This window comes from Camponotus floridanus, unplaced genomic scaffold, assembly GCF_003227725.1.
Source record: "Camponotus floridanus strain SB8 unplaced genomic scaffold, Cflo_v7.5 scaffold4, whole genome shotgun sequence".
NCBI lineage: Eukaryota > Metazoa > Arthropoda > Insecta > Hymenoptera > Formicidae > Camponotus > Camponotus floridanus.
Window position 1 is genome coordinate 4,150,887 of NW_020229547.1, and position 26,059 is coordinate 4,176,945.

At 30.9% G+C, this 26,059-nt stretch overlaps 4 protein-coding genes across 11 annotated transcripts in view; 3 read left to right on the top strand and 1 right to left on the bottom strand.

Moving 5' to 3' along the window:
• The window catches only part of LOC105259560 (teneurin-m), a 708,083-nt gene that overhangs the window by 178,939 nt on the left and 503,085 nt on the right, over positions 1-26,059 (bottom strand). The gene's annotated exons all lie outside the window — the stretch shown is intronic.
• LOC112638897 lies at positions 3,690-4,959 on the top strand. The gene is made up of 2 exons (XM_025411477.1): positions 3,690-3,889; positions 4,481-4,959. Exons 1-2 carry the CDS (start codon positions 3,816-3,818, stop codon positions 4,812-4,814), a joined length of 408 nt encoding a protein of 135 aa, XP_025267262.1. The 5' UTR covers positions 3,690-3,815; the 3' UTR covers positions 4,815-4,959.
• LOC105248342 lies at positions 8,900-10,524 on the top strand. The gene is made up of 2 exons (XM_011253092.2): positions 8,900-9,520; positions 10,074-10,524. The coding sequence occupies exons 1-2, from the start codon at positions 8,916-8,918 to the stop codon at positions 10,372-10,374; spliced, it is 906 nt and encodes a 301-aa protein (XP_011251394.2). The 5' UTR covers positions 8,900-8,915; the 3' UTR covers positions 10,375-10,524.
• Positions 14,341-15,850, top strand: LOC112638895. Its single transcript, XM_025411475.1, has 2 exons — positions 14,341-14,960; positions 15,484-15,850. The coding sequence occupies exons 1-2, from the start codon at positions 14,359-14,361 to the stop codon at positions 15,815-15,817; spliced, it is 936 nt and encodes a 311-aa protein (XP_025267260.1). The 5' UTR covers positions 14,341-14,358; the 3' UTR covers positions 15,818-15,850.

Consider the following 26,059-nt stretch of genomic DNA (forward strand, 5'->3'; position numbering starts at 1 on the left):
GTGTATATGTTTTTTCTTCTTTATATATATTTTTATTTGTAGGAAATTTAATTTTTTATAACAAAAGAGACATATAAAATATCGTACGATAAATATCACATATCAAAAGGTCGCAAGTTAATATTTATAATTCAAATATTATTATTATCATACTGTACAAGTTCTATTATTCCTGAGTTCTATTATTCCAAGAACTATTATCCTTCTTTAAGTATCATGACTGCGTATTATTTGTATGAAATTATTGTTAATGTCACTGAAATCCTGGAGAAATGGCCATTTTCGCAGACGTGAAATCGCGCAACTTAATGTTTTCTTTCGTTAGTCTGATATCATTATACAGATAACCGACTGCTGTCGTGCAATTGAAAAATATCGCTACTGAAGTTATATGGCACGAGCCAGTCTGCGATATAGGTTTTGTCGGCGCTCGTAGATAATCGGACGCCATCGGCTTTTTCTCATTTTTTGTACTCGTTTTCATTCTTTTACTTCTTCTTTATTATAACGATAACGGCCCGACGAAGAGGTGCGGTTAATATGAAGTATCGGCAATGAAAGATTGAGGGGAGAAGAAAGAGAGTACGATGGTAAAGAGCGAGGTAAAAAGAGAGGTAAAGAAAGAGAGAAAGAAAGAGAGAAAGTGGGAGAGGGAGGAGGGAGGGAAAGAGAGAGAGAGAGAGAGAGGAACTCTATCAGCATGAAACGGAATTTGGAAAATGGAGAGAAGCAAGACTGAATGAAGAGAATGGAGAGAGAAAGAGAGAGAGAGGGAGAGTGGATCCCAAGGGAGAGACCCGTTGCTGCGAGGGTTTCGAAGGCCAAAGTCTCGAGTACCAAAGTCTACCCATCCCCTCCGCCTCTAGGTATGGCCTGCCGTCCAATCTTTACAATCCCTCGACTACCCACGATCCCCTTCGGATTTTCACTAATTAATTTCTCGAATTCGCGCGCGAGTTGTCTTGAATTTGTTGGGGGTGTCTGAGAGCGAATCCACCACCAATCAGTTTGCAAATCGAAAATGAATAAGACATTTGCTAATGACTCACTTATTGTAGTCCCTCAATCGTTCATTTTTTAAAGCAGCCAATCGACCATTCGAGGACTTACCTGAAACAAGAAGAAAATATGAATTAAAAATATGAAATATAATTTTTATATAAAGTTTTTACACAGTTTATATAGTTTAATATCGTTTTTCAAAATTCAAAATTTTTATAATTGATACAAAGAAAGCAACAAAAATTTTATTCAATTTTCGTATAAAATATCATGAATAAATATCTTTCGGATTCAGGTGTGTTTACAATGTGACTTGTCATTCCGTTGAGACGTCAGGATCCGGGAATATTAATACGTCGATCTTATTGGTATGTGACTTGCGCGAGCGACATTTGTTCGTAAATGCAAGCTGTTAATTCGGTAGATCACGACGATACAACCTGTCCCATTATAGCCGATAAAACAACAACATTTGGCGTGTTTATGGCTCGCGCCAAATTCCGTTACATCATCGTAGTACATAAACCGCCGGCGAACGCCGGAAATTACACGATGGCGCCGAACAAAGTACGCAATTAAAGTCATGGTCATTCGAGCCGATCGAAAGCCCATTTGCTCCTGGTAACGTGGAGCCATCGTCGAAAATCCCATTTTTCTCCCGCATTTTCACCATCGTTTTATGGCAATTCTCGCGATGTGCCATCCCCGCGGTACACTTCGCAGTTTTCATGTGCTCAAAAAAAAGGCGAAAAATAAAACAACAAAAAGGGGTGCGCCAGACTCGTCCGACCCGGCCGACCGCCGCGAGAGGGGAGAGGGAAAAGAGCGACCGCTGCGCAGAGTTCAAATTACGGAGCGGCGTGAACGGAATAATTGAAAGGCATCCTGTCACGAGGAGAGCAAAGGGCCGAGCCAAGTGCAAATTGAACCAGGAGAATGCTAGAGTCAGAGCGTGCTGAGCGCGCCTATCTGTTTCCGGTGGCCGCGTGCCTGAAACGAAGATGAGAGCGAAATCATTAGATCATCAAAGTGGCATAGCTCGACTTCGTATGTTTGCGGAACAAAGAAAAAACTGATGGATTTGATAAAAGTCACGCATAAAAATATAGCATTTATTGCACACAGAAATTTCAATCTAAAATAATGTATTATTTTTAATTTAAAAAAATGAGTAAAATCCCATGTTGTATATGTACAACATATACAACATATCTCGAAGTATGATATGTGCCGGAAATTATTTTAATTGTTATAGATATAGACTAGATTATATGTACATGCAAACTTTCTAAGCATTTATCTGTGTCCAGAAATCAATATTTCGCAGAAGACACTAGCGAGCGGTTTCTACCTTGAAATATACGAGTAACTGATTATTACTCGAATTTTTTTTCACACTCAACGACCATGACTCGCCCCTTTCCGTTAAACGTATATTATTATCTCCATTTACATCGAAAAACAGACATATCGCACTTGAGCTTGGCAAGTGTTGAAGTCATAAGTATTGAAATTAAACTCGTTTCAAGTCAATATCTATATAGATACAACAATTCAAAAATTTGTCATTTATTTATATAATTCGAATATAACCAACAGCTTCTAAAATTAGAACATCATAGAAATAAATATACAAGTAATGAGACATTGTTCAATCCGAATAACAATTAAATACTTAAAGTTAAATACTTGAGATCTTATAGCTCAAATAATTTAATTAAACATTCTAATAAAATAATATTTCTTACATATTAATAATAAAAAAATGATTAAAGATAAATTGTTAAATTGAGAATTTATCATTGAATTAAAAATCTAATATCAAATCGTAAAAAATTTAATACAGCTTACTATAGTCTTATTGTTTTAATTGTAATTTGAGTACAGATTAAAAATTCAAGTTGAAAATTTAATAACAGCTTCACATATTCAGTAACAGATATATAAATTTAAAGACAAATTTTAAAGATATATTACATAGGGCATTTAATGTGATTACAATTTTTAACGGCTTTAATTCCACGTCATAAATAAAAATATCAATGTCATTTATGAGAATTCCTTCCATGTATTATAAAATAATGTTGTTAAATGAGTCAGACAAACACGTTGGGCAGATTTAGACAACCAATATTTATATCCAATATTTATATCCATTCAAACACTCTTATCGCGACCTTTCCCCATTTTTTCTACACACCTTCTGTATTCTTCATATATTCTTGCTTGAAATAATTCTTATTTTGTGCTTAGTAACGCACGATCGGTGATACATAACGGACATCATGGCAAATAAGAATCCGTGGAAATATAATTATTTTACGTTAGAAAGTCTATCTGAAATAAAGTGTAGTCTTTGTAATAAGGTTTATGAGCCTAAACTATTCACATCAAAACATCTAAGAAATCATTTAATAAATAAAAAAAAGGATCCAGCGCACAAGAAAGCTTATCTGGAATACAAGTCTAGCCGAGATAGAACGAGGGAGGAAAGAAAAGAATTTAAGTGGGATTCGCATTATAAAATAAAATATTCAAATATAATTCTCAAACCAAATGTACAATGCAATTATTGTAAAGAATATATACCTACGCCACGTGATACAACGTGTTTCTTACGTTCTCCGGAAGGCCTCAGCGAACATTTAAAAAATGACCATAACATTGAATTAAAAAACTGGAAAAAATTTAAAAGATGCATACGTAAATACGCTAAAAAATATGATCCCTACATATTCTGTCAACGAAACAATGTGATCCAAGTAAATACATGTGGAGTGTGTCATGTTAAGATTAAAGCCAAGAACGCTATTATGTTAGTAAAGCATTTGATCGACAAACATTACCAAAAAATTAAGTCCTTTCCTCCGGGTATAATACCAAAAGAGTAAGCAAAAATTGAATATTATTAATTTACTTCTTTTGAATAATTTATATACTTGTGCAATAATTTATATACTTTTACAATAGAAAAAATGTATACCATGGATAAAATTATAAAATTCAGTAGTTCATATATATATAGTATTAATTTAACCCGAATATTTGTCACACAAAATATTTGTCCGAAACATATTATATATATAATATGTTTCGAACAAATATTTTGTATATTCGGATTAAATTAATTTAATGTTAAATTATTAATCACAATATCATACACAAATTTAAAATTTATTAATTTATTTATATATTATTATAGTATTATTATAGTCAATAATTTCTGACGCTATGTGTAAATATAAATTGTGAGTTAATGTAAACATTTTTTTAAATAATTTGGCAAGAATTTTTGTATTTGGATGTGGAATTTTTGAGTATATCAAATGTTCAAATTTTTTCGATGATATTTTGATAATAATAGTATTACTTTAAAAAATATTAATTTAAAGACTTCATAATATTGTGCACATAATTGAAGCTATATTTTATAATAATGATTAATACAGTAATTTTTATTTTATGTATTATTATATAGATTACTACTTGATTTTGATCCTGACGATAAATTCGGAGACATTCCAGCATGCATTGAGAATCCTGTCGATAAATCCGATGACGTTCCAACAGGCACTAAGGACCCAGCAGATGACAGTTGGGAAACCATCGACGTACCATCAACTAGCACCATTGCTCAACTACATTTTGATACTAATCAGTCAGGTCAGTCAGGAAGCAGCCAGCCTGGTCAGTCAAGTCAGTCTAGCCAGTCAGGAGGCACCTCAAAAAAATCTCCAAGTAAACGTAAAAGAAGCAGCTCTCATCAGACAAAAGAACATCCTAGTAAACGCAAAAAAGATAGCTCCACTTAGGCAGAAGGACTTTCAAGTCAATACAGAAAATCCAGTTTTAAGGACAATACGAACGGTTATAGAGATGATTAGTGATACCGCTATGTCAAGCAACATTATTTCAATAGTTCGACCTTTAGTTCCGAATCATATAATATTTAAATAAAAATACAGACAAAAACTTTCTTATCAATGTGATTGCAGATCATTTTAATGAAAACAAAAAAAATTCTTAAATTCAGTCAAAAGAACTTAAAAATCTTGAAGAAGATATTAGAGGATAATAATTAATAATATCGCATGTATTAGTTATTAGCATTTAACTTTCAATTCTAATTTTGATTACATTATTGGCTTTGCTTTCATAAATTTGACGATTCGTAAAAGGTTACCTGAAAAAATAAGTGAGAAGTAATGCGTTTATGATGAGTTATTGTATTAATTTTCGTTGTAACATTAATGCAGGCTTGAGGTTGGCTTAACTTTTCGGCCGATTTTACTTATTGCCATCCCTATGTCTTTTATTTCATTGCACATAGATTGCTTGCGAAACGTAAGACGCTCGCGAGAGTTCAGAACGGTAAAAGTGATAAAATTCAGATTAATTGCTCTATACATTTACAGAGTTTGTAGAGTTATTAATATTATGATTATTATTATTATTATTATAAAATCAAAAATAACACTAAAATGGAATACAATTATTATTCGTGTCTACACATACAATTAATATATTTTACATTCTGTTTCTAGTGTTCTAAGCTTTCTAGTGTTATAATAATCAATATTATAATTATAATTTTAATAACTTTAGAAAGAATGAAAAGTGAAAGCGAAGAATGTATGTACTGAACGATTTGCAACTATAATTATTCCTCGAAAGTCTTACGTTTTCGCAAGAAGCTATGAAACAAAAGGAATGAAGATAACAGTAGACAAAATTGACAGAAAAATACAAACCAGCAGTCTGCATTAATGTAACACAAATTTATAATTATATCGATTGTTTTACGAAATATATCTTCTTCATTCAATCAACATCACTTGTCAAACATCGACAAAAAATTTAAGTAACATTACATATTGTATGACATGAACTATTATTGATTCTGTAAAAATAATTATTTGTATTGTAACGTATTGCAAAGATAAATATTTAAACTGATTAGGGTTTCAAAACGACACCTAAAAAATAAGTGAGAAAATTAATGCGTTTATGATGAGTAATTATTGCATTAATATTTGTTGTAACTTTAATACAGGCTTGCGGTTAGCATTTTTTGGCCAATTTTACTTATTGTCGTCCCTACTTTTTTTGTTTCATAGCACTTAGATTGTACGCGGAAGGTAAGATGTTCAGATGTTTAGAACGATATTAATTATAAATCATATGAGGTTTTATTGCTCCATACATTGTTTATTATTGCTACGATTATTATTATTATCTTATAAGATCAAAAGTAACAATGAAATAAAACACCAATTTTAATCGTATCTATACATACAATTTATAGTTGTTTTAGTATTCTAATTTTATAATACTTATAACAATTATAATTATAATTATAATTATAATTATAATTATAATAATATTAGAGAGAATAACTTAAGAAAGAAATGTGTGCAGAATGATTTACAATTATAATCATTCATAAACTCGAGCGTCTTACGATTCCGCGAGAAATCGAGAGAAAATTATGAAACAAAAGGAATGAGGATAGCAATAAACAAAATCGGCTGAAAAGTGTAAACTAACCACGGGCCTGCATAAATGTAACACAAATTTATAATTATATCGATTGTTTTACGAAATATATATATCTTCTTTTTTTATTGACTCTTCTTATCACACATCGATAAGCCTTAAAGTAACATTACGTATTATATTATATGATCTATGATTGATTTTATAAAAAAAATGTTTTCAAACGTATTATGTGGACAAATATTTAAACCGATATTGTTATAGGTTTTTTATTTTTTTTTTTTTTTTTTTTTTTTTTTTTTTTTTTTTTTTTTTTTATATTCAATTTAATGACATGCATAATTGTAATGAAGGAATGTAAAATTGATTCAATTTCATAAATATAAAATTTTTTTTTTTTTTTTTTTTTTTTTACATTAATATAATTGTAATCTTTTTAAAATTGTGTCTTACATTATTAAATAGAAGCTTAATTCTAATTTTAACTATATTTTTAAAATTATTAATTTAATTCAATTTATTACATATATTAAATAACTTATTAATTTATGTAATCATTTCCAATTAATTTATATATTTATTGATTCGATGAGTTTACTCTTTTACGAAAATAATTTTTGCTAATTCAAAAATATCCTGCAGGAATTGGAGAATTGTTTCTGATATTGATCGTAACACTCATTTGTAATTATGTAATCATTAATAGGTGAAATTTTTAACTATAAAGAAAGAGAATTGTGTTTTCATATGTAATTGGAAGTATATATAGGGTGTGGATCTTTTATATTAGAGTCTTATATTACCTTCCATAACATTCCTTCATAATCATTGTTGACGATATTACAGACGGAAAAAGGAGGCAATGTTTCGTTAATATCCTAATCTCATAACGATGAAATTAATTCGTGTCCTTACAGTTACGTTAGAATGGAGGAAGCACTTTAATTCTAATTTTGAACTATAATCTTTCTAACCAAATTGCATTAAATTAAATTAATTTTATTACATGAATACTGCAAATACACGTCTATTACATTTATGTACAACAATTTCTTTTTAAAATATTATATAATAAATTTTTTTTATTATTATGTGCCTTTAGCATTAAAAAAATTAATATATCGTACGAAAAATTTTCAATCGCCACAACATGTTGCTTAGCTTTTGACTATTATTTATTTATTTGTCTAAAAAGAAATACAATTCTTAAATATTTGATAAAAAGTTATAACAGACAAATACACGCGGCCAAGTCTTTCGTTACCGTCTCCTCCGTGATACTCCTAGAATATAGAGGGTGTCCGATATTTTTTTGCACATCCGAAGTATGAAGGTAGATTGGCAAATTAACAAGGAAACTTCTCTACCATTTTGTGATTTTCGCAATAATTAATGAGAAATTAATTAAAAGACTCCGTATGAAGACACTAGCGAGATGGATCTATACGTTGAAATATGCGAGCAACTGATTATTACCCGAAGGAACAGTGGCATCGTCGAGGTTTCATCGCCATCATAACGAAATACAGAAATTTTTTTAACACTCAATGGCTCGCACTTTCCCGTTAAACATATATTATAATCTTTATTCGCTTCAAAAAACAGACATATCGCATTTAAGCTTTGCAAGTATAGCAATCAAATCATAAGTATTGGAATCAAATTCATTTAGTTAATGTTTTATCTATATAGGTACAAATAATAAATTTGTCACTTATTTATATAATTCAAATATAATCAACAGCTTTAAAAATTAAAAAATCATACAAATAAACATACAAGTAATGAGGCAATGTTTATTCCAAATAACAATTAAATACCTAAAGTTAAATACTTGAGATCTTATAGCTCGAATATTTTAATTAAATATTCTAATGAATGAACATTTTTTACATATTAATAATAAAAAAATGATTAAAGATAAATTGTTAAATTGAGAATATATTATTGAATTAAAAATATAATATCGAATCGTAAAAAATTTAATACAGCTTACTATAGTCTTATTGTTTTAATTGTAATTTGAGTACAGATTAAAAATTCAAGTTGAAAATTTAATAACAGCTTCACATATTCAGTAACAGATATATAAATTTAAAGACAAATTTTAAAGATATATTACATAGGGCATTTAATGTGATTACAATTTTTAACGGCTTTAATTCCACGTCATAAATAAAAATATCAATGTCTTTTATGAGAATTCCTTCCATGTATTATAAAATAATGTTGTTAAATTAGTCAGACAAACACGTTAGGCAGATCTAGATAGCCAATATTTATATACATTCAAACACTCTTATCGCGATCTTTCCCCCTTTTTTCTACACACCTTCTGTATTCTTCATATACTCTTGCTTGAAATAATTCTTATTTTGTGCTTAGTAACGCACGATCGGTGATACATAACGGACATCATGGACACTCAGTGGAAATGGAATTATTTTACGTTAAAAAGTCTATGTAAAGTAAAGTGTAGTCTTTGTAACAAAGTTTATAAGCCTAAACTATGCAGAACAGAAGCTCTAAAAAACCATATAAACGAAAATAAAGAAAAGGATCTAGCGCACAACGAAGCTTATCTGGAATACGTGTTTAAAGATCAAAAGTGGAAGGAAAAAAGTGTTAAAGAATTTAAGTGGGATTCGCATTATAAAATAATATCTTCAAATATAATTCTCAAACCAAATGTACGATGCAAACATTGTAAAGTTGATATACCTGCGCCATGTGATGATACACCATTCCTACGTGCTCCGAAAGGCCTCAGCAAACATTTAAAACATGACCATAACATTGAATTCAAAAACTGGAAAGCATTTAAAGAATGGATATATAAATACGCTAAAAAATATGGCCCCAACATACCCTGTCCACGAGAAAACAAGGTGATTAAAGTACGTAGATGTGAGGTATGTAAAGCTAAGATTCGAGCCAAGAACGCTATTATGTTCGTAAAGCACTTGATCGACGAACATTACCAAGAAATTCAGCCTCTTCCTGCGGATATAATACCAAAAGAGTAAGTAAAAATTGAATATTATTAAATTATTCCTTTGAATAATTTATATACTTTTGCAATAATGTATATACTTTTACAATAGAAAAAATGTATACCATGGATAAAATTATAAAATTCAGATATATATATATATATATATATATATATATATATATATAGTATATGTTTCGAACAAATATTTTGTATATTCGGGTTAAATTAATTTATTGTTAAATTATTAATTACAATATCATACACAAATTTAAAATTTATTAACTTATTTATATATAATATTATTATAGTATTATTATAGTCAATAATTTCTGACACTATGTGTAAATATAAATTGTGAGTTAATATAAACATTTTTTAAATAATTGGGCAAGAATTTTTGTATTTGGATGTAGAATTTTTGAGAATATCAAATGTCCAAATTTTTTCGATGATATTTTGATAATAATAGTATTACTTTAAAAAATATTAGTTTAAAGACTTCATAATATTGTGCACATAATTGAAGCTATATTTTATAATAATGATTAATACAGTAATTTTTATTTTATGTTTTATATAGATTACAACTTGATTATGATCCTGACGATAAATTCGATGATTTCGACGTTTCTACTGACTCTGATGACTCATCAGAAAGTGACATTTCGGAAGTCAACGTACCATCAACCATTACTCAACCACTTCTTGTTCTTAGTCAGTCAGGTCAGTCTAGTCAGTCAGGAAGCAGCCAGCCTAGTCAGTCAAGTCAGTCTAGCCAGTCACGATACACCTCAAAAGAATCTCCAAGTAAACGTAAAAGAAACAGCTCTCGTCAGACAAAAGAACATCCAAGTAAACGCAAAAAGGATAGCTCCACTTAGGCAGAAGAACTTTCAAGTCAATACAGAAAATCCAGTTTTAAGGACAATTCGAACGGTGATCGAGATGATTAGTGATACCGCTATGTCAAGCAACATTATTTCAATAGTTCGACCTCTAGTTCCGAATCATATAATATTTAAATAAAAATACAGGCAAAAACCTTCTTATCGATGTGATTGCAGATCATTTTAATGAAAACAAAAAAAATTCTTAAATTCAGTCAAAAGAACTTAAAAATCTGGAAGAAGATATTAGAGAATGATAATTAATAATATCGCATGTATTAGTTATTAGCATTTAACTTTCAATTCTGATTTTGATTAGATTATTGGCTTTACTTTGATAAATTTGACGATTCATAAAACGTTACCTGAAAAAATAAGTGAGAAGTAATGAGTTTGTGATGAGTAATTATTGTATTAATTTTCGTTGTAACATTAATGTAACATTAATGGCTTGAGGTTGGCTTAACTTTTCGGCCGATTTTACTTATTGCCATCCCTATTTCTTTTATTTTATTGCACATAGATTGCTTGCGAAACGTAAGACGCTCGCGAGAGTTCAGAAAGGTAAATGTGATAAATTACAGTTTAATTGCTCTATATATTTACGGAGTTTGTAGAGTTATTATTATTATGATTATTATTATTATTATTATTATAAAGTCAAAAATAACACTAAAATGAAACACAATTATTATTCGTGTATACACATACAATTAATATATTTTCCATTTTGTTTCTAGTGTTCTAAGTTTTATAATAATCAATATTATAATTATAATTGTAATAACTTTAGAAAGAATGAAAAGTGAGAGGGAAGAATGTATGTGCTGAATGATTTGCAACTATAATCATTCCTAAACTCGAGCGTCTTACGTTTTCGCGAAAAGCTATTAAACAAAAGGAATGGAGATAACAGTAGACAAAATTGACAGAAAAGTACAAACCAGCCGCAAGCTTGCATTAATGTAACACAAATTTATAATTATATCGATTGTTTTACGAAATATATCTTCTTCATTCAATCAACTCCACTTATCAAACATCGACAAAAAATTTAAGTAACATTACATATTGTATGACATGAACTATTATTGATTCTGTAAAAATAATTGTTTGTATTGTTACGTATTGCAAGGATAAATATTTAAACTGATATTAAGGTTTCAAAACATTGCCTAAAAAATAAGTGAGAAAAGTAATGCGTTTATGATGAGTAATTATTGCATTAAATTTTGTTGTAACATTAATACAGGCTCGCGGTTAGCACTTTTTGGCCAGTTTTACTTATTGTCGTCCCTACTTCTTTTGTTGCATAGCATCTAGATTGTACGCGGAAGATAAGATGTTCAGATGTTTAGAACGATATTAATTATAAATCATATGAGGTTTTATTGCTCCATACATTGTTTATTATTGTTTATTATTACTGTTTATTATTTGTTTATTATTGATTATTATTATTATCTTATAAGATCAAAAGTAACACTGAAATAAAACACGAATTTTGTATGTATACATACATTTAATAGTTGTGTTAGTATTCTAATATTATAATATACATAACAATTAGAATTATAATAATTTTAGAGAGAATAACTTAAGAAAGAAATGTGTGCAGAATGATTTACGTTTATAATCATTCATGAACTCGAGCGTCATGATGCGTCATGATTCTGCGAGAAGTCTAGAGAAAACTATGAAACAAAAGGAGTGAGGATAGCAATAAACAAAATCGGCTGAAAAGTGTAAACTAACCACGGGCCTGCATAAATGTAACACAAATTTATAATTATATCGATTGTTTTACGAAATATATATATCTTCTTTTTTTATTGACTCTTCTTATCACACATCGATAAGCCTTAAAGTAACATTACGTATTATATTATATGATCTATGATTGATTTTATAAAAAAAAATTTTTCAAACGTATTGTGTGCACAAATATTTAAACCGATATTGTTATAGGTTTTTATATTTAATTTAATGACATGCATAATTGTAATGAAGGAATGTAAAATTGATTCAATTTCATAAATAAAATTTTTACATAAATATAATTGTAATCTTTTTAATTTATAATTATTCCAATACATTTAAAACTTATTAGAATATTCAATTAATTTATATTTATTGATTCGATGAGTTTACTCTTTTACGAAAATAATTTTTGCTAATTCAAAAATATCCTGCAGGAATTGAAGAATTGTTTCTAATATTGATCGTAACACTCATTTGTAATTATGTAATCATTAATAGGTGAGATTTTTAATTATAAAGAAAGAGAATTGTGTTTTCATATGTAATTGGAAGTATATATAGGGTGTGGATCCTTTATATTAGAGTCTTATATTACCTTCCATAACATTCCTTCATAATCATTGTTGACGATATTACAGACGGAAAAAGGAGGCAATGTTTCGTTAATATCCTAGTCTCATAACGACGAAATTAATTCGTGTCCTTACAGTTATGTTAGAATGGAGGAAGCACTTCAATTCTAATTTTAAACTATAATCTTTCTAACCAAATTGCATTAAATTAGATTAATTTTATTACATGAATACTGCAAATACACGTCTATTACATTTATGTACAACAATTTCTTTTTAAAATATTATATAATAAATTTTTTTTATTATTATATGCCTTTATCATTAAAAAAATTAATATATCGTACGAAAAATTTTCAATCGCCACAACATGTTGCTTAGCTTTTGACTATTATTTATTTATTTGTCTAAAAAGAAATACAATTCTTAAATATTTGATAAAAAGTTATAACAGACAGATACACGCGGCCAAGTCTTTCGTTACCGTCTCGTCCGTGATTCTCCTAGAATATAGAGGGTGTCCGATATTTTTTTGCACATCCGAAGTATGAAGGTAGATTGGCAAATTAACAAGGAAACTTCTCTACCATTTTGTGATTTTCGCAATAATTAATGAGAAATTAATTAAAAGACTCCGTATGAAGACACTAGCGAGATGGATCTATACGTTGAAATATGCGAGCAACTGATTATTACCCGAAGGAACAGTGGCATCGTCGAGGTTTCATCGCCATCATAACGAAATACAGAAATTTTTTTAACACTCAATGGCTCGCACTTTCCCGTTAAACATATATTATAATCTTTATTCGCTTCAAAAAACAGACATATCGCATTTAAGCTTTGCAAGTATAGCAATCAAATCATAAGTATTGGAATCAAATTCATTTAGTTAATGTTTTATCTATATAGGTACAAATAATAAATTTGTCATTTATTTATATAATTCAAATATAATCAACAGCTTTAAAAATTAAAAAATCATACAAATAAACATACAAGTAATGAGGCAATGTTTATTCCAAAATAACAATTAAATACCTAAAGTTAAGTACTTGAGATCTCTTATAGCTCGAATATTTTAATTAAATATTCTACTGAATGAATATTTTTTACATATTAATAATAAAAAAATGATTAAAGATAAATTGTTAAATTGAGAATTTATTATTAAATTAAAAATATAATATCGAATCGTAAAAAATTTAATACAGCTTACTATAGTCTTATTGTTTTAATTGTAATTTGAGTACAGATTAAAAATTCAAGTTGAAAATTTAATAACAGCTTCACATATTCAGTAACAGATATATAAATTTAAAGACAAATTTTAAATATATATTACATAGGGCATTTAATGTGATTACAATTTTTAACGGCTTTAATTCCACGTCATAAATAAAAATATCATTGTTTTTTATGAGAATTCCTTCCATGTATTATAAAATAATGTTGTTAAATGAGTCAGACAAATACGTTAGGCAGATCTAGATAGCCAATATTTATATACATTCAAACACTCTTATCGCGACCTTTCTCCTTTTTTTCTACACATTGCACCTTCTGTATTCTTCATACACTCTTGCTTGAAATAATTCTTATTTTGTACTTAGTAACGCATGATCTGTGATATATAACGAACATCATGGCAAGAACTCCGTGGAAATGGAATTATTTTACGTTAGAAAGTCTATCTAAAGTAGAGTGTAGTCTTTGTAACAAAGTTTATCAGCCTAAACTACGCAGAACAGAAGCTCTAAAAAACCATATAATAAATAAAAAAGAGGATCCAGACCACGAGGAAGCTTATCGAGATTACATGACTGGAATTGCAAGCAGGCTGAAAAAAAATGTTAAAAAATTTAGCTGGGATTCGCATTATGAAATAATATCTTCAGATATAATTCTCAGACCAAATGTACAATGCAATCATTGTAAAACTGTTATACCTGCGCCACGTGATGGTAAACCATTACTAGAGGCTCCGGGAGGCCTCAGCGAACATTTAAAACATCACCATAACATTGAATTAGAAAATTGGCAAGCATTTGAAAAATGGATATATATACACGCTAAAAATTATATCCCCAACATAACCAGTCAATCAGAAATTGTGATTAAAGTACGTAGATGTGAGAAATGTGAAACTGAGATTAAAGCCGAGAACGTTATTATGTTCGTAAGGCACTTGATTGACAAACATTACCAAGAAATTCAGCCTCTTCCTGCGGATATAATACCAAAAGAGTAAGTAAAAATTGAATATTATTAAATTATTCCTTTAAATAATTTATATACTTTTGCAATAATGTATATACTTTTACAATAGAAAAAATGTATACCATGGATAAAATTATAAAATTTAGATATATATATATATATATATATATAGTATATGTTTCAAACAAATATTTTGTATATTCGGGTTAAATTAATTTATTGTTAAATTATTAATTACAATATCATACACAAATTTAAAATTTATTAACTTATTTATATATTATTATAGTCAATAATTTCTGACACTATGTGTAAATATAAATTGTGAGTTAATATAAACATTTTTTAAATAATTGGGCAAGAATTTTTGTATTTGGATGTAGAATTTTTGAGAATATCAAATGTCCAAATTTTTTCGATGATATTTTGATAATAATAGTATTACTTTAAAAAATATTAGTTTAAAGACTTCATAATATTGTGCACATAACTGAAGCTATATTTTATAATAATGATTAATACAGTAATTTTTATTTTATGTATTATATAGATTACTACTTGATTTTGATCCTGACGATAAATTCGGAGACATTAAAGCATGCATTGAGAATCCTGACGATAAATCCGATGACGTTCGAACAGGCACTAAGGACCCAGCAGATGACAATTGGGAAACCATCGACGTACCATCAACTAGCACCATTGCTCAACCACATTTTAATCCTAGTCAGTCAGGTCAGTCAGGAAGCAGCCAGCCTAGTCAGTCAAGTCAGTCTAGCCAGTCAGCAGGCACCTCAAAAAAATCTCCAAGTAAACGTAAAAGAGACAGCTCTCGTCAGACAAAAGAACATCCTAGTAAACGCAAAAAAGATAGCTCCACTTAGGCAGAAGAACTTTCAAGTCAATACAGAAAATCCAGTTTTAAGGACAATTCGAACGGTGATAGAGATGATTAGTGATACCGCTATGTCAAGCAACATTATTTCAATAGTTCGACCTGTAGTTCCGAATCATATAATATTTAAACAAAAATACAGAACTTACAAAACTATACAAAAACTTTCTTATCGATGTGATTGCAGATCATTTTAATGAAAACAAAAAAAATTCTTAAATTCAGTCAAAAGAACTTAAAAATCTTGAAGAAGATATTAGAGGATGATAATTAATAATATCGCATGTATTAGTTATTAGCATTTAACTTTCAATTCTGATTTTGATTACATTATTGGCTTTGCTTTCATAAATTTGACGATTCGTAAAATGTTACCTGAAAAAATAAGTGAGAAGTAATGCGTTTATGATGAGTAATTACTGTATTAATTTTCGTTCTAACATTAATGGAGGCTTGAGGTTGGCTTAACTTTTCGGCCGATTTTACTTATTGCTATCCCTATTTCTTTTATTTCATTGCACATAGATTGCTTGCGAAACGTAAGACGCTCGCGAGAGTTCAGAACGGTAAAAGTGATAAATTACAGTTTAATTGCTCTATACATTTACGAAGTTTGCAGAGTTATTATTATTATGATTACTATTCTTATTATTATTATTATAAAGTCAAAAATAACACTAAAATGAAACACAATTATTATTCGTGTCTACACATACAATTCATATATTTTCCATTCTGTTTCTAGTGTTCTAAGTTTTATAATAATCAATATTATAATTATAATTGTAATAACTTTAGAAAGAATGAAAAATGAGAGGGAAGAATGTATGTGCTGAATGATTTGCAACTATAATCATTCCTGAACTCGAGCGTCTTACGTTTTCGCGAAAAGCTATTAAACAAAAGGAATGGAGATAACAGTAGACAAAATTGACAGAAAAGTACAAACCAGCCGCAAGCCTGCATTAATGTAACACAAATTTATAATTATATCTATTGTTTTACGAAATATATCTTCTTCATTCAATCAACTTCACTTATTAAACATCGACAAAAAATTTAAGTAACATTAAATATTGTATGACATGAACTATTATTGATTCTGTAAAAATAATTGTTTGTATTGTAACGTATTGCAAGGATAAATATTTAAACTCATATTATGGTTTCAAAACGTTGCCTAAAAAATAAGTGAGAAAAGTAATGCGTTCATGAGTAATTATTGCATTAATTTTTGTTGTAACATTAATACAAGCTTGCGGTTAGCACTTTTTGGCCAATTTTACTTATTGTCGTCTCTACTTCTTTTGTTTCATAGCTTCCTAGATTGTACACGGAAGGTAAGATGTTCAGATGTTTAGAACGATATTAATTATAAATCATATCGGGTTTTATTGCTCCATACATTGTTTATTATTGTTTATTATTACGATTATTATTATTATCTTATAAGGTCAAAAGTAACACTAAAATAAAACACGAATTTCGTATGTATACATACATTTAACAGTTGTGTTTATATTCTAATATTATAATACATATAACAATTATAATTATAATAATTTTAGAGAGAATAACTTAAGAAAGAAATGTGTGCAAAATGGTTTACAATTATAATCATTCATAAACTCGAGCGTCTTACGATTCCGCGAGAAATCGAGAGAAAATTATGAAACAAAAGGAATGAGGATAGCAATAAACAAAATCGGCTGAAAAGTGTAAACTAACCACGGGCCTGCATAAATGTAACACAAATTTATAATTATATCGATTGTTTTACGAAATATCTTCTTTTTTTATTGACTCCACTTATCAAACATCGACAAAGAATTAAAGTAACATTACGTATTATATGACATGATCTATTATTGATTTTATAAAAATAATTTTTCAAATGTATTGTGTGGACAAATATTTAAACCGATGTTATTTTAGGTTTTTATATTCAATTTATTGACTTGCATAATTGTAATGAAAGGAATGTAAAGTTGATGTATTTTCATGAATAAAATTTTTACATAAGCATATAATTGTAATCTTTTTAATTTATAATCAATACACTTAAAAAAGCTTACAATATTCAATTAATTTATATTTATTGATTCAATTATTTTACGCTTTTACGAAATTAATTTTTGCTAATTCAAAAATATCCTGCATGAATTGGAGAATTGTTTCTAATATTGATCATAACACTCATTTGTAATTATGTAATCATTAATATAGGTGAGATTTTTAACTGTAAAAAGAAAGAGAATTGTATTTTCATATAATTGGACGTATATATATGGTGTGAATCCTTTATATTAGAGTCTTATATTACCTTCCATAACACATTCCTTAATAATCATTGTCGACGATATTATAGACGGAAAAAGGAGGCGATGCTTCGTTAATATCCTAATCTCATAACGACGAAATTAATTTGTATCCTTACAGTTACATTAGAATGGAGGAAGCACTTCAATTCTAATTTTTAACTATAATCTTTTTAACCAAATTGCATTAAATTAAATTAATTTTATTACATGAATACTGCAAATACACGTCTATTACATTTATGTACAACAATCTCTTTTTAAAATATTTATATAACAATTTTTTTTTATTAATACATGTCTTTAGCATTGAAAAAATTAAGATATCGTACGAAAAATTTTCAATCACTACAACATGTTGCTTCGCTTTTGACTATTATTTATTTATTTGTGTAAAAAGAAATACAATTCTAAAATATTTGATAAAAAGTTATAAAAGACAAGTACACGCGACCAAATCTTTCGTTACCATCTCATCCGTGATACACCTAGAATATAGAGGGTCCGATATCTTTTTGCACATCCCAAGTATGAAGATAGATTTGCAAAATAAGGAGGAAATTTCTCTACCATTTTGTGATTTTCGCAATAATTTATCAGAAATTAATTAAAAGGCTCCGTATGTTTGTAGAACAAAGAAAAAAATTGGTGGATTTGATAAAAATCTCGCATAAAAATATGGGATTTGTTGCTCCCAGAAATTTCAATCTAAAATAATGTATTTTTTTTTTAATTAAAAAAAATGATCAAACGTAAAATCTCACGTATATTCATACATGTTGCAAGCTTTTCAAGCATTTTTCTATGTATTGGGAGATTACTATTTCGCAAAAGACACTAGCGAGCGGTATCTACGTTGAAATATACGAGCAACTGATTATTACCCGGAGTAACAGCGACGCTGTCGGGGTTTCGTCGCCATCATAACGAAATCCAGGAAATTTTTTTCACACTCAACGCCCATGGCTCGTCCCTTCCCGTTAAACGTATTATTATCTTCATTCGCTTCTTCTTCTCGCGCCTCTCTCTCGCTATCGCTCGTTTTTCTCATTACGACGAACGGCCACCTCGACATGCGCTCTCTCGCGTTGATGCCGTTTTGCGCCGACTGAGATTCTAATTAAAAAATTAGCGTTAATTATACGACAGACACGAGGCCACGATGCGCGTGCAGCGCGACGCGTCACGCGCGATAGCTGCCGGTAGAGAGGAGAGGAGATTGTCCAGGCGAAAAGCTCTCGACAAATGTATTTTAATCAACGCTTCGTCGGTCTTGCTTCTCGTTCCCGTGTTGTATATGGAGACGTAGGACGCTCGAAAGTTAAGAGGATTCTCTCGTCGTTCTCTTGCCACGAATTTTCGCGAACTCGACGGATTTTCGTTTTCATCTTTTCACGACAGATTATGCTGATATATTAATATATGGCTCCATATATTGAATAATAATGATATGTTAAATTAATGTCGTGTGTACAATGGGATTCGTTTTACACAATTTTGTGGTAATTATTACAAACAATGCCCTTTTTGTACTAAAATTAATTTCTCTTCGATCATTATGCAGTCTCTTCTTTTCCAATTTTTTTATCTTAAAAATTCTCGGAACTTGATACTTAGACATAAAGTTAAAAACAGTAATAAATTCCGTATCTCGCTCTCGCAGTTCGTGCACCATGGCGATATATTATGAAAGTAATATTTTCATTGAGTATCTACGTTTATCCTTCCAAGTCATTAATTATCACAACGAGCTTACGCTAGGTAGGTATCGATCGGCGAAGGAAAGCCCCGATAAGCTCGGCATGACCGACTTGGGGCGACGACGTTCCAGCAATCGCTCTGGACGCCTAAGGACGAGGGTAGAGACCTAGCCAAGACTAGGCATGGAATAAAAAAGGGATTCATCTCCGTGCGATTCTAATTTAGCGCGCGCTACAACGTCGAACATGAATTCTCGCATCCCCTTCGTTGCAACCGATCGACGAGAGAAAAAAAAAAGCTCATCACTTGACCATCCCGATAACTGGCGAAGACAGATTAATGAAAACTGCGTGGAAACTAGCCGGGAAATTTTTCTCTATGTTCGCAACGCAGGTTATTACACCTGAATTAAAAAGGTTCGATTATCGAACCGACGACGTCATGACCGAACAATAACTCATCCTTTCCAGTCGCGCCGTCGACGTAAATACATTGGCGTCGTTCTATTGCTCGTCTCGGTCAGGAAAACGAACGCATACACGTCGTAGCGTATGTACGGTTTGCTGTTACATTCGGCGTTCATTTCGAAAGCCATCGCATACGACTCGCGTCAATCACGACGAGTTGGTGTTTATTGTCGTTTCATGACGTAATTTAATTTTCTTCAACCGCGCACGAGAGGCGCGGCTTGTGTTTAGGGCTAGTGGAAAAATGAAAAAATAAAGATAGTTTTTCAATGCGTTTTAATATTGTATTAAAAATGACATTTATATATTTGTAGCATTTTGCAAAAAATGCCGTCAATTACTTTGTATACTGCCTTTTAACATGAAAATTATTAAGTTAATTTTTCTTCACTCTTTTTTTCGACTAATCTTTTAACTATTACAAAAGTATGTCAATTATGATTTTCTTTCTATAGAACGTCGATCAAAGTATTAACAAGAATATACCTAATTTTTTTAAAGAATCGCGTATATAATAAGTGTAATTTTCAAAAATTTTACTATTATAAAATTAAAATATATATTCTGCGTATATATTTATTTAGCAAAAAGGGATGCATATTAATAGTTTAATAATCAAGACACGGTAAGAAACAAACCAGAAACGCTCGCTTGTCAAAGAAGATAGTTGTTGGCTACGAAAGATAGGAAACGGGGGATTTCTCGACACTAGTACCATCGGCATTTCAAGAGTACGCTCGACATCTTAACCCCTGCCTCTTGAACCTCCGCAACCTGATCTCGTAGTGTATCCACGAGAAATCGATCCGTCAGGTTAACAGTCTTAACTACCCTCGATCACCACAGACTCGTGCGTTGCTGTCTTTCCTTACAAGTTCGCTTGACGAAGAAAGAAAAGCTTTTGTCTCAGATTCTGCGTCCTCGACAGTTTCGCAATTTCTCTTCCAAACACCGTGATTTAAATACGCAACCGGTGTATAAATCTCGAGATAAATCTCAGAGATCCTAAGAGAGACGAAAAGTCTCGGAGTTTAATTGAGTATTTCCCATCCTTTTCCTACATGCGCTTTTCAGCCCCGGTTGCTCTTCCGGCTTGATTAATTTGATTTATCTTTTAACCGCGTGAATAATTGCCGTTATATGCGACAATCATTGTTTTCTACGAGTTGGATCGGTTCTTTAAATCTTTTATACAGATCAAAAATTATGTATATATTTGTATAAATATGTATAGTCATTTTCATAAAATCTTGATAAATGATGAAAAAATTAGAAACTTAGATATTAGATATTTTTCATAGAGATACATAAGCAACTGTTACAATTATTTAGATTACAGCATTAAGCTGTTCAAGAGTTGTCTATGACCACCGAACGGTATTTGAAATTGATATCAAAGGATAACCAGTTTATGAACGATAAATGGAACGAGGTTTCTACCATCATGCGTCTGGTATCAGTCGCGATGCACATCATACTAGCAATCAATGGGTGCGCACCATCAAGGATCATAACCGCACCCAAAATCATTAGGGGATCGGAAACTGATTAAGGGGAGAGGAGTTAAGCCCGGATCAAGCATATGAAAGAGTCACGGTGGTCCCTCATTGTCGAACCGAGCTATTCATTTGGCGTATTATCTGCTTGGTTCACGTGCGGTTGATATTCATCTATAATTTCGCGCCTCCATTCTTGCAAAATCACACTCGTTCTTATTCATTTGCATAAGTATTACACCTCTCGATTTTGTCTTTTGTTCTAGTTAAAATGTTTTGTTCTAATTAAATTGAGAAATTGAAAGAAAATATGACTGCGATAAATTACAGAATATGGCTTATAAAAATCTCGGAATTTGCTGTCAAAATATTGTAATTATTCTCGGATGATATAAATAAATACAGATTAATATAAATTAATAGAAAATTAAGTTCTGATATTTAAAAAAATTGGTCTGTAGTATATATGAGAAAAGTTATATATATTATACATCTTTAAGAATCCCTTGATAAATTTGAAAAGAGACGATCATACTTAATAAATATTCTGGGACAATATTTTTATGTAATATTTTTATGCAATATTATTATAATGCAAATTTAATTTCATAAGAGTCCGAACAGCACTGATTTATAATTATAGACAGAACATTGTAATCCATGGGTGTATAGGGCGTAGCCGACAAAAACCGTTCCCAGTTATGGAATAACGTAGGGGTGAAATGAGTTCTGTGGCAGCCCCGATTTCTTGGGACATATGCGCTGTAGAGGCGGTGTTGAGTAATTGTTGCGATTTATCAAAACGATATGTCAAGACCGTATTAAGGGCGGTCAGCTGGCGCATAATCTTCATAGGACCGTCGAGGGATGATGGGACATTGACAAAAAACCGACAAGTTAACCCTCTCTCTTGTTTTAAAGTAACTTAATTTTAATAGCGTATAATTTTTCTTTATATTAAATTTTTTTTAATAAAAATCTCTTGAAAAGTAAGTGTGATATGACGCACAACTCAATTTAATGTGTATAGGGTCAGATGAACAAAATGAACCAATCGCATCCTCGGGGCAAGGGGCGGAGAAAGAGGAGAAATGAATAAATGAGATAATATAATTTGCAACAATAAAATTAATCATTATAATTGTAATTTAATGTACAACTAATTATGATCAATGTAATTAATATATTAATAATATTAATATAATATGATCTCTTATGATAGCTAATAAATAGCTATTTGTTACTTTTTAATAACCTTGTATAATTATAACTATTATTTTTCTATACATCTCCATTATAACTATATATATATATATATATATATATATATATATATATATATTTCTTTTATCATTAGATTACACTTTATTTCACCAACAATTGCTTTTATTATTTTTTCTACAATTCTTTTGATAAAAATCTTCACAATTATCATAATAATTTAATTGTAAACAAAAAGCTATCTTTTTCACTCAGATCAGTGCATTTTCAAGTTAATAATCCGTATTGAATGGCTAAAATAAATGATTAACACCTACCATTAGCCACGCCAAATAATTGTGAAGGTAAATCAATTTAACAAATTAGTATACATGCAAAATATTTGCATTATTAGGAACAGAATAGATAAACTAATCGCACGGGAATAGTATAAAACCATATGATTAACACACACAACTCCATTAGCGCATTTGCCTGGTGAATGCACGCGATTGTCCCCGGGGTAAAAACATCAATATAAATGTGTTTACTATTAAATTCGACGTTTCAATAACTTAAAAATTTGTTTCACTTTTTTGAAGGAACACCATAATACCTCGCGTATTTTTCTTCTCTTTATCATCAGATACTCATCGTAATGTGAACCGCTGTGCATCAGAAACAGCGATTAATCCACCATTTAATTCCAAATGCTCGCCTCACGGTTCCATACACAGAATCCGATTCGTTGGGAAAATTATCAGAGTTCAGTCTCTGAAAGGACGAATCGTCTCCGGTGTATAGAGACCAAAGGAAAGACGGAATGGGTAGAACGCTGATTCGTGCAGGGCATCTACCCGAGGGGTGGGTTTGTCAAAGTGACCGATCGTGACTCGGCCGTGCTATCAGCTGGCTATCATCCCGGCTTGCATTCAGGAAGGAAAGCAGAATGTATTCGAGTGGCTCTATGGTCGCCTTGGGAATAGTCGCTTTCGAGGTTGCATGTACTGGGATGTTGTACAGCCTCCCTTTGGCTGTACGTGAAATCCTATGTGGGTTGCGTACGAACACACGGAGCCTCGCTCTACGGACTGCGACTCGGTCTCGCTCCCTCCTGATTGCACATACGTGATACGCGTGCGTTATGCGAATGACTCTGCTTTCGAGAGAGCCGCGTTAAAGGTGGGTTTTCGAGAGTGCGATATCCCAACATCGATACTATTTTTAGATTCTCCGATTTGTTTCAGACACCGTATGTCGAAAATAAATGGAATAGTTTGCATGCGCATAAAAAATTGGATTATTCACACATGTATTATAATATTCGAGCTGCTTGTGATAACGAAATTATGCAACAAAATTTAAGATTAAAAGAAATCTGCGACTTTTATCTCTCTCTTTTCTTTATACATTTTTATTTTTATTCGTGATAAGAGGATGTTTATTAACGTTGGAAAAAAATAGAAAAGTTTATCTGAGCTTTTGTACGTTAAATATCGGCGCAAATCACTTTTGTTAATTCCTTTCCTTTAATGAGAATTTACATAAAGGACGACATATTGGACTACCGCAATGAGAGATTACTTGCGTATGTGATGACGCATTTAATCGAGCGTGTAGCGTGAATACGCCTACGCGATATGCATTCATTGTGCAGAGACTCACGATTCATGAAACGTATGTCAAAGGAAGGTTTTCAGGGATACGCTAGAGATATGTATATATATATATATATATATATATATATATATATGTAATGTTATGATTACAAATTCGCATGCAATAGTAACGATTTGAATAACGATGTCGCCACAAACGATAGCTCGTTGCTCTGCGCATGCGACGACGATCGTTGGCAATGTATGTACATGACAATGCATCGTTCAAATATTACAGCGCTCAAACTGAGCCGCGCGATCATTAACGTTTCAAATTATTTATTTAACGAAGCGTACATAGTGCACAAATGGTTGATGCGCACGCTATTGAAAGTGTCATGTTACGAAGTAATGTGAATAAACCAAATGATAAACCGCTGATAAACCAAACCGCGAACTCGAAATTGAATTCTTTTTAAATTAATTCGAAATCCGTGTATTTCTAAAGCGGGCAACTATATGTGCGAGCCGTACACCGTATCGATGTATACATCTATATCCACCGGATTTGTTGTATATTCGACGGCAATACGTAATCTCGATGGAAAAAAAAAATCTGTCATACATGTATGTATGCTATATACGGTTTTCGCAGCAAGATCCCTCTACGATTAAAACCGACGCGCGTTTCGCAAATGAGGGGGCGAAATAAACGCGTCGGATATATCGAGGCGTGTTGCAAGAACCAAATAGGATTTGTGCTATTTCATGCGATTTATTTTTCGCGAAGCGTTTCAATGGGTGCCGCTAATATCGCGAATTGAAATAATTTTGATTGCGTCGTTACGCATACCGCGTTTATACGCGTGCATGGAAAGCGCAGCTTGATGATAACTGGCGGTCACCGGCCTGAATATGCATGGCTAAAAAAAATCTGCACGTGCGAATCGATAATTGGATTCGCCATTCTCTACGGCACCACAGGCCGAGAAGTGCAAAAAGGCGCAGCCGATCCATCGATTTTACGCCATTTCTTTTTTACACATAATTTTACCACTTTTACCGATTGATTCGCATTATACCGCGTTTCTCTTTGAAGATCGCCTTCTTCATTTTTATCCGAAATATCGCTTGCGCGGAAAATGGATAATTCCGCGATAAGTCCAAAGTCCATTTTTCTTTACGAAAGTTTTGCGAGACGCCAGCTTCTAGCGCAAGTTTTTATTATCGATGCAGCGATGATTAATCCTCAAGTTAAATTCTCAAGAAAACAAATCTCCAAACAGATTAAAGCCGAACTTAATCATTCAAGAACAATTAGTCTCCTTCAATTAAACTCCTTCAATCAACGCTAAATGTTATCTTTTTAGTTCGATTTTCATTTATGGATAAAAGGATTCTGCAATAGGAAATTGCCGTCGAGCATTATTGCGAGTAGCAAATTTTGATTT

Coding starts and splice junctions, on each gene's coding strand:
- LOC112638895 (XM_025411475.1), top strand. CDS start 14,359: ATGGCAAGAACTCCGTGGAAATGGAATTATTTTACGTTAGAAAGTCTA. Junction 14,961..15,483: donor GCGGATATAATACCAAAAGA/GTAAGTAAAAAT, acceptor TGTATTATATAG/ATTACTACTTGATTTTGATC.
- LOC105248342 (XM_011253092.2), top strand. CDS start 8,916: ATGGACACTCAGTGGAAATGGAATTATTTTACGTTAAAAAGTCTATGT. Junction 9,521..10,073: donor GCGGATATAATACCAAAAGA/GTAAGTAAAAAT, acceptor TGTTTTATATAG/ATTACAACTTGATTATGATC.
- LOC112638897 (XM_025411477.1), top strand. CDS start 3,816: ATGTTAGTAAAGCATTTGATCGACAAACATTACCAAAAAATTAAGTCC. Junction 3,890..4,480: donor CCGGGTATAATACCAAAAGA/GTAAGCAAAAAT, acceptor ATTATTATATAG/ATTACTACTTGATTTTGATC.